This window comes from Dermacentor silvarum, chromosome 1 (genome assembly GCF_013339745.2).
Source record: "Dermacentor silvarum isolate Dsil-2018 chromosome 1, BIME_Dsil_1.4, whole genome shotgun sequence".
Classification (NCBI taxonomy): Eukaryota; Metazoa; Arthropoda; class Arachnida; order Ixodida; family Ixodidae; genus Dermacentor; species Dermacentor silvarum.
The window spans coordinates 128526064-128536393 of NC_051154.1; the positions used below are offsets into that span (position 1 = coordinate 128526064).

General features: G+C 48.0%; 1 protein-coding gene across 1 annotated transcript; it reads right to left on the bottom strand.

The window, feature by feature from the left end:
* Positions 1 to 7926: 7926 nt before the first annotated feature.
* Positions 7927 to 10052, bottom strand: LOC119458622 (acanthoscurrin-1-like). Its single transcript, XM_037720502.1, has 2 exons — positions 10041 to 10052; positions 7927 to 8331 (listed from the first exon to the last, which is right to left on the bottom strand). The coding sequence occupies exons 1-2, from the start codon at positions 10050 to 10052 to the stop codon at positions 7927 to 7929; spliced, it is 417 nt and encodes a 138-aa protein (XP_037576430.1).
* Between the last annotated feature and the right edge of the window lie 278 nt (positions 10053 to 10330).

Below are 10330 nucleotides of genomic sequence, written 5' to 3' on the forward strand. Positions count from 1 at the left end.
TTTATTTTTTTATTTTAGAAACACACAAATACAAAGAATTCCAGGCATCAACCTTCTTGAACCATTACTGGGAGCTTTGTTTCTGTACGTCTCCGTTGTTTGTGGTCTCCCTACTTTTCTGCCACCAAACCTCCAACCACCTCTTACTAATCTCTACAGCGGACATGTTTACTTTGCCCGTGCTATCCCTGAACCCAAGGACTTCAAGGAGGTCACAGGAGCCTACACTTGCAGCGGAGTAGATTTCTTCACATTCCAATAAAACATGTTCCACCGTTTCTCTAGCTTTACCACAGCAAGCACATGCGGCCTCGTCCTTGGTGTACTTCGCTTTATAACTGCGCGTTCTAAGGCATCCTGATTTCGCTTCCTGATTTCGTAAGGAGCTTCCCTTTGCGTTTTACAGCGTAAGCTCTTATGGGCTCGTTCCAATAGCCGTTTAAGGTCGCGATGATGCCGCCGCCGGCGCACGCCGCGTTATCGCTATCGCCGGAAACGCGAAAAAAGTACCCGATTCCCGCCAAGATCGAACCCGAGCCCGCTGCGTGGGAGCCTTATACTCTATCCGGCCGCGGAAAATACCCATATATAAGGCAAGCACGTAGGGGAGACGACTCGAGCCTCCGCCAGTATGGTGGCGCCATCTAGTTAAGGTACCTGCAAAGGCGGGGCGCCCGGCATGTAATTTGCAGTTCTAAGGCTTGATCGGGCTCAGCAGACTGCTGTGCAAAGGGAATTACAAGCCGAAGCTCGCCGTCGACGCCTGGCGGACACTTCAGATCGTTCTCGTCAAAAAGAGCCGAAAGACTGCCGTAAAGACCCTGTTGAGCGTGGTGCCCAAATTGGAGCTACTCTTCAGCCGCTCCACCAGCTTACGCTGTGACTGTGCGGCGTGTGCCGCGCAAGCCTGTGACTTTTGCATAATTTGTTTCTTTCCTGATTCCCTTTTTTTCCTTTGAGGTAGTTAGTCATAGCAGGTTTCTTTTCCATTGCCGCCACCCATAACCTTGTCTCAGCCTCCCTCACTTTGCGTTTGACGTTCCTTATTTTCGTGTTGCTGGTCACACTGGTCGCATATTTTTGCTGGTAAGCTTTCTAGTTCTTTTCCTCCACTGTGAGTCAATGTTTCGTCTGTACAAATACCTGAACACCCTCTTGCACCCCATCTACATTCTTCCATTTTCCTCAGGCATTCTTCAAAATCAATTTTACTCTGAGCCCATATCACCCTCCACAGCTATATTATTAGTCTTCCCGTGGGCGACCAACGCGAGACGTCCCACTGACCTTTCGTTGCCATCGAGTCCTGATTGTACCCCTGACTTCAAGCAAACAACCGCATTTCCAAATGTATGCCCTGGAACCATTACACCTTTCCAAATACCCCGGAGCACCTCGTACCTATTGTATCCCAATAGCGCTCTGTGTTTCATTATGGCCGCATTTCGTTTCCTTTTTGCGGTTATTGTTTTCTCCTGTGTCTCCAGATATCTATCGCCTTCGTTTATCCATATACCAAGGTATTTGTATTCTTTTACCCGAGAAAAATAAGGACTTGCCCTCGTGTGGGCTAGTGAAAAGTTCAATGATTATTTCGCAAGAAAGCGCTTTAGCCTCGAGACAGATCACGAACCACTCGTTCGTGTCTTTGTTTGGGTCACAAGGAATTGACGAACACCGAGACTACAAAGAATGCGCATGCGTCTGATGCGCTACATGTATGGCATTGTGTGTGTTTCAGGCCGGGACCTGACGGTGGCGGAAGCCCTTTCTCGGTCACCTCTTCCACAAACGGAATCCATGGAACTGGAGGACGAGATGCAGGGCTATCGTCGACTGGTCGCTTCGTCAGTCCCGGTAACAGCGCTGAGTCTACAGCTTATCGCCCAGGATCAAGAGCAAGACCCGGTATGTCAAGCTCTTATCAACCTCTGTACAATGGCTGGCCAAGCCGTCGAGACGTTGGGTTTGACCTGAAGCCTTACTGGAATGACAAGCAAAGCATTGCCCTTGTTGAAAACCTGCTGATGTGCGGCTCTCGGATAGTGATCCCATCGACACTAAACCAGCCCGTCCTTGAAATATTTCACGAGGGACACTTCGGAATTGAGAAGTGCCAGGCACGTTCCAAGAGCTCAGTTTGGTGGCCCAGTATCGACGCGGACATTGAACGACGTGTTAATAACTGCCACAGCTGCCTCAAGCAGAGCACCAACCGAAAGATGCCTCTGCAACAGAGCAATGTTCCAGATAGGCCATGGCAGCGCATTGCGATGGATTTATTCTTTCTTGAGGGAAAGTGGTTGCTGGTCGTCACAGATTATATTTCACGATACCCGGAGCTCGTACCTGACTTGAATAACCTGACTTCATCAGCAGTAATAAACCACTGTAAATCCATTTTCGCCAGACAAGGTATTTCGGAATTAGTGGTTGCCGATAATGGGCCGCAATTCTCAAGAGCCCTCGGCACTGAATTTTTAAAGTTTGCAATAGAGTACAACTTTAAACACGTGTCACTTAGCCCTCATTATCATTATAGCAACGTAAGCAAAGTGCGCCGTGGAAGTTATCAAGGGGTCCTTAAAGAAAACTGCTTATGACTCCTTGAAACTTCTCTACGCCGAAATCGCACTCAGTTTAGAAGACAGCCCGAGCAACAATGAAACTGACAGCGGAATCGCCAGAAATATGCAGTGATGAAAGAAGCAGCGCGCAACAGCGTAACGATTCCTGTCACAATCAGGCAAGGAGCGGAAGGTGTGTGGTTCCTCCAGAACGATTTCAAGCTTCGTAACCAGACCAGCTTAGTCAACGTCAGCAGTTTAGTGCCGCTGTGGCACTAGCGATGCGGTCTATAAAAGCCGCTGCTTCCTGATAATAAAGCTCTTGGTTGTTGCTTGTTGAAGGTCAAGGACGCACACATTTTTAACGCGAAAGCGTTAAGGGCCCCGTGTCGCAGAAAATCCGGCGTCGGCGTCGACATCGGCGTTCGATGCCGACGCCAACGTTCGCTCGCCAACATTCGATGCCGACGCCAACGTTCGATCGGCGTCGGCGTTCGATGTCGGCTTCGGTGGCGGATAAAATCATCCCGAACCACCCCAAACGCGCAGGCCCTCCACATGGTGCACGGTTTTGGTGAACAGAAATTAAATTTCTCACAGCGAAATCCGTCAGAAAAAAAGTAAAGTACAACCTACAGACATGGTGGCGTCGGATTGTAATTTGAATGTACGAGAAAACAAAATTCTGTTACGAGAAAGCTCAAACACAAACCCCTTTTCCAGCATTTCTACCAGACCTACAACGGCGCTCGGGTAGTTTACTTGCGATAATGGTATCCAGATGGCGCTCGCATCCTCGGCAGGTCAAATTGGGACTTCGCCTGCCTAATGCGTTTTGTACACTCGCGCTCGTCGGGGCAATAGCAAACAACTAATAAAATAAAAAAGTGCTAGGGCCTTTACATTTTGATATAACACGACTTATATTGCCGCTGGAAAAACGTCTTCCCAGCAATGCATTTCTGTTTAAAAGTGAAGCCGACTTTAGGAGGATCGGTGTAAGCTTGGTCTTTGTAAGCTGGCTTTCCCACGTTCTAAGTTCCTGTGGGAAAGCCAGCTTAAACGGGGCCCGATAACGGGGCGCGAACGGGGCCCGATAACGCTGTCACGTTCCACTCTTAAAGGAGGAGCTTAAGCGTGCCCAAATTTTTTTTCCGTCTCGTCGCGGCCCAAACACACCGCTCTCAACCAACCGCCCAACGAGCGCGCCTAACTGACCGTGACATTCTACGGATACAGTACTACGGAGATAGGCTGAAGAAAAGCGACAAGAGCAGCGCCATGCTAGTGAAAATATGTTCTGAAGAGCTTTGCACGAAAACACACAAAACCGTACTGCACTGTTAAACAGAATGTCTCAGGCAAAGACGATAACCAGCTAACATTATGCGAATTTGGAGTCATCTTGGATCTATTCCAGAAGCGTCTGCTGGGCCAGTCATTTGATGAAAATCGACCTCTCTTCACTTCCGTGACCGACGACGTTCATTCGCTTCACGACGAGTCTAACCAGTACTTGCTGGAAGCAAGCCCCACTAACACAGCTGTCGAACTCATTGAGTATTGGCGTGGCTCTACTGCTCGCTACCCCAATCTGGCAAATGCTACACTGGCATTGTAGTGCCTAGCTAATGGAAGCTGTCATGTCGAGAGAACTTTCCATCAGCAGAGATATTTTTAAAGATCGGACAGGTCTCGGATGAAGACCAATATGTTGCGCATGCAGATTGTAATGCTTTAACAACGGTGTGTAAAAAATCGATGAGCAGATTTTCGTGAATAAAATGTTTATTTCATAGAAGTTATCAATGCTCGTTAATGTCGTTATTATTAATTTCCGAATAAACGCCATACTTTGGGGTATTTCCTAGAAAACCCTGATGCCCCCCCCCCCCCCCCCGATTACCAACTTGAAACGGATCCCTAGTTGTAACGCGTTGGCGTTAAGGAGCTCGTGATATAATCTCCGATAAAAGAAATAAAGATAAAAGAATGAATGTAATGTAGTACTTCGTAGATTTGCTAAATTTAGCCCGAAGAATACCCGAATTTCTGAATGGTTCCACGATAAACCCGATTTCTCCCGGATTATCAGCTTGAAAATAGCATCCGATTTTTACCCCCCGATTTAACAAAATATAAAACCCGAAAACGAACAACCCTACGGTATATTTCATATACCCCATCCAGCCTCGTCAACAACTGCAGAGCTAGCAGCGATAATTGTTGCACTGAAATATTTGCAAGAGGAGTTAACCACATCGAAGATTGTCATGTTCACGGACTCCCGCGCTGCCCTTAGCAGATTACAACGCAGTCAGATTGATTGTCCAGTTGTGCGCAGCATTACTGGCTCTGCAAACGAACTTTTATCAAGTGGGGTGTCTCTCGTTGCCCAATGGATACCTTCACACGTAGAGATCGCCGGAATGAAGAGGCTGATCGGCTGGCTTCAACTTGCACTCATAACGACTGTGTCTGCCCTGAAATTTTGTGCAAGCTTGATGACGCTTGTCTGCTGATTAGTCGCCACCTACTCAAGCAGCATCCAGACCAGCGCATCGCAATTGGAACGTTCACCCCCCGTGTTCGCGGTCGAGGCTTGCCTCGTCGCGCTAGAGCGCAACTACTGAAGCTAAGCGTTGGCTGTGTGAACGTGTGCGAACGTTTATACAGACAAGGACGTGGGGCCAGTCTATTGTGTACGTCTTGCGGTTGCTGCGAGACACTTAAGCACATCGATATTGGAGTGTCCCGTTTTCAGTGCGCGGCGCATGTCCCTAGTGAGGGACTATCATCTCCTTGGCCTTCGGTGTACGACACACGACGAATGTTTGTACCCTAGTGGTTGCTTGGCCAACGATCCTTGCACAAAAGTGCAAAGATTCTTGGCATAATCACTGATAGAGATCTCTCATGGAGCCCGCACTGTGTCCTTCTTGAAACAGCGTTTGACAGCAATCTCCCAGCTTTTCAAGTTTCTGGGCGGAAATACTTGGGGAATGTCAGTACATGCAATGTTGGAATTGTACAAGGGCTCTTTTTCTGGGCTTCTTGAGATACAGTTTGCCCGTACTGACCAACACTTGCCAGACAAACCTTCGTGCTTTACAGGCTATTCAAGCTCGGGCTTTACGGGTTTGTCTTGGTTTGCCGAAATGCACATCAACAGTGGCGACTATTGCAATCGCCCGGGACCAACCCATACAAACGCACATTGCGGTGGAAGTGTTGAGAGTGCACATTAGGCACTTTGCCCGGGCCCGTCCCCATCATCTGGCAACACTACCGTCAGAAAGGCCGCAGGCATCATTTTGCACTCTGATTTCGGAGTATTACACTCGCCTTCCATCAGGCTTCTCCCCCGCAACTAATCCATCGATTCCTCCATGGTGTTTGGATCGACCTGCAGTGCACCTCACCATACCAGGAATCAGAAAGAAATCTGAGCTGTCATCACCTGCTCTTAAACAACTCACTCTGCTCCTTTTGCACGAAAGGTACGCCGACCACGTACATATTTATACTGACGGATCGGCAACTCTCCAGTGTTCCTCTGGAGCCGTGGTATTCCCAGCGAAAGCCACTACCATCAGTTTCAAGACGTGTCACCCAACGACATCGACGGCTGCGGAACTTGCAGCTCTTCGCGCTGCACTTCGTCTCGTCAGCCAAGAACAACCTCGAAGATGGTCAATATTTAGTGACTCGAAAGCAGCACTGCAGTCTTTTTTATCAGCCCTGCGACGTGGACCACACGAACAACTGGTATTCGAGATTAGAGAACTAATCCATGCTTTGACTGAGAAAGGACACCACGTGACATTTCAGTGGCTTAGGAAACGAACGTCGTCATAGGAAACGAACACGCCGATAACGCTGCTCGGTCGGCTCTTCAAGGTGACGAAGAGGAACCAATACCGTTATCAAGGACAGATGCCGCTCGAAAACTTCGAATGCTCTCCCGGGATATCACATTCTCCTTGTGGAACGCAGGAAGTTTTCAAAGCAACCGGCTGCACAACTTAGACTCCTCTCTACGCCTTTGCATCCCAACTGGACTCTGCCGTCGAGAAGCTACCCTACTTTTTCGAATATAGCTAGGAGTGGCCTTTACTAAGTCTTTTGCGTTCCGAATCGGATGGGCCGACGACGCCTCGTGTGATGACTGTGGTAGCCAGGAGACTCTTCAGCACCTTCTCTGTGACTGTCCTCGCTACAGTTTACAGAGACGATCGCTCGTACGCGCGATAGCGCGTTTTGACCATAGACCTCTAACAGAGGAACTTATTTTAGAATGCCGAGATCACAAGCCATCGAAGCGGAGGGCGAAGAGGGCACTGCTGCAGTTTTTAAGGGCAACAGACTTAGACAAGCGACTGTAGCCCGGACAGATGTTTATAGTGCTGCAAGTGCTACTGTGCTGTGCCACCTGTGACCGATTGTGATTGTGTATCTGTGCTCCTTTCTTTCTCTATCTCTACTTTCCTGTCACTTTACCTCCCCCTCCCCTCTCTCCCCAGCGTAGGGTAGCAAACCGGATCTTCTCATCTGGTTAACCTCCCTGCCTTTCCCCTTTCTTCTGTCTCTCTGTACCCTAGTGGTTGTGCGTCTCGACGCGATAAGGCTCATGACGCTCCCCTTATTTTTCTAGAATTAAGTAGCTTAGGTCCACGTTTGTAACTCAGCGACTACTTCTTCTATTTAACATTTTAGTAGCGTGACCTGCAGTGACCAGCCCTATACTGTGTGTGACCTGTACTATGTTTTCTACTTTATTCTTTGAGATTTGTCATCTCGCTCTTTCTTTCCTCCTTCCTCCCCTCCTTCCTATCTTTCTTTCTTCTATGTTTCTCTCCTCCTTTCTGAAGAGAAGCAGGCGTTGTGCCCCTTCCGTCGGCAGTTGCCAGCCTGCTCCTCGCTTTCCCTTTCCTGTAAAATGTATATATTTTCAAATAAAATGATAATAAGAATAATAATAATAATAATATATTATTATTATTATTATTATTATTATTATTATTATTATTATTATTATTATTATTATTATTATTATTATTATTATTATTATTATTATTATTATTATACAAGACGATTATTCCGACGTTCAATTATGACATACCAAAGAATTATCCAACAGCCAGTCATTTATTTCCAAGTTCATTGGCATTTTCACATTTTAACAGGCCCACAAGCCCTGTTTCATGCTTAGTCTCGCTCGGATCCTCATGCACAGGACGCTAATCGACACCGTCACTGTCTTGATGTGGCCGCTTTTGAAAGCTGTTGCTGAGTTCATTATTAAGCAGTCACAAGAAAAAATGCATTTCTCCACGGGGCCAGGATGAACAGTACCACCTTACGACCAGGGCCATCCTCCTCCGTGGCCGCCACCACCTCCACCGTATCCGCCACCGCCGTATCCGCCTCCGCCGTACCCGCCACCACCGCCGCCGCCTCCGAAGCCTCCGCCGCCGCTCGAGATCGTCGTATACGTCACCACGGGCTTCAGGGAATGCGACACGGTGGCCACCGGCTTGGCCACGTAACTGACCACAGGCTTGGCGACGTACTTTACGCTCACAACGGGCGTCTTGACGTACGAGACGGAAGCTACGCCGATGTCACCTCCACCGCCACCACCACCGCCACCGAATCCGCCCCCGCCACCGAAACCGCCGCCACCACCTCCGCCGTAATCATCGCCGCCGTCATACAGAAGGCCCGCAGAGGCGATCGTCGCGACGGCGAAGAGGACGAGGACCTGGAATGAAGAAAGCAGATCATGGTATATACTGTGTGTGGCGCCCGCCAACCACGCTATGCGGTAAAGTCTAACTAAATGCCTGTGCCCGAACATTTATAAACGCGTTCTTTGCTGAAATCACTGCAGGAAGCTAGAGAAACGTTACAGGAAGCACTTTCATAACTCCATAGGCTTCTTCGTAGTTTATCATTTTCTGGTTTGTATACAGTTACTATCAAGTAGTCTTTGATGTGGCTCTATACCTTGCCCACGAAGTTGGGGTATAAGTTTGATGCCCAGCTACTTCATGAAGCGCGTGCAGATTATGGCTTGCACAAACTTTTATCCGCATTACTGGAATTCCGGTGACTGTAATGCGTTCTTAACACTCGACAGAATATAACTTCAAGTTAGAAAGTTCCTGACGACGAAGCACTACGTGTTGGATCTCATATAAGCCATTTGAGCTGACGCGCTTCCACCAGGTCCTTATACAACGCCCACGTTGCCAGAGCTGGCAAGCTCCGTTGGTTTGAAACCCTTCCTGCTTTTCAAAACTTTCTATGCCCATTACTTTTATGTACCGCTGTTAGCGCAGCAAAGCAGACCCTGTTCTATTTAGGCTGTCCCTTTTCACTTTCTTGTGTGAGCTCCTGTGCTAAATCGAGAGTTCTCGCCGCCATGGTCTAGCACGTTTAGTACCAATCTCTCGTTTTTTTTCTCCCTGCTATTCACGTTCAATGCATGAGAACCCCCGAGAAAGACCTTCTGTTGTATCGGGCTTCATACAGATTACCGTGCGTACTGAATAAACTCGAAAAGATTTCTGAAAAGGGGTTATAAAATAGATTTAGGAGACATATCAGGCCAGTTTTAAAGGGTGTAGTACTCCTTACAGCACATGTATTTTAGGATAGAACAATCTGTTTGGCGTTTCCTGTATAATATCTAGCCACTGAAAAATTATATGCAAGGCATTAGCGTTATTACGCACGATACGAGTTAACCAACACGTCTCCCACGTAACTCGTCAATCCCGCGTTAATCACTTCTAAGCAGCTAACGTGCAACATTTTCTGTTTCCTACACTTTGCATGACATCATTCGATTTTGTAACTAACCTGGAGCGACGACAGCAATGGCGAACGCTAGAAAATACGACCTGTCAAACCTACTACATTTAACGTAGCTGCTTAGGCAAGCGCCGCCAGTAAAGCGTAACACGTTGGAGAGCTCGCTATCGTAACCAACAAGCAATGCCGAGAGGCAAACAGAAGTGACAGCTTACGGCAACGAGGTCACGGAGCGTAAGCCGTCACTTAAGCAGCCACAACGCACCGCCGAAAGTTCTGAGCGATTATAAATAAGGTTCACTAATTCATCATATTGATGCACTATATTGCACTATATTTGAAGGCACTATATTTGGCAACTATATATACATGAAGAGCTCAAGATATAAACACTGAAAGACGCTTAATCATTCACGTGTCTTGACGTTGTGCCTTTTTCTTAAACATAGCCAGATACTCAAATGAGCTCAATAACTCCAATACACTAGTATACCAGCTGGCCGAAGCATTGCTGTCAACCAGTATGCTGCAATCTGCACTAAATATTAAGAGGGACCACGCGCGTTCATGCTGTGCTTGCGCATCGAGCTGTCAGGCACTTCACATCCATCACGCAAACCCGTCCCTAAGACGTGTGCTTTGCTGTCAACTCACCAATGCTCGCATGGCTTCAGAGGCAGACCAGTGCTGACTTGCGACCGGATGCAGTGCCTTTTATACGGAAGACGCGACTGCTTGGAGGAAGTGGGGGCGGGAAGGAGAAAGGGGGGGGTCGCGTGAGCAAGCAAAACATAACGCAGGCAGAGGCTTGTGGCTCGCCTACGGTCATTATGAGTCTCACGCGCTGCGTGGAAACCCCATTAAACCACTTTCTGCGTGAGAACGATTCAACGGACTATAGTGACCGGCAAGTCACAACCTCAATCGGATGCCTGAGGCTTTTC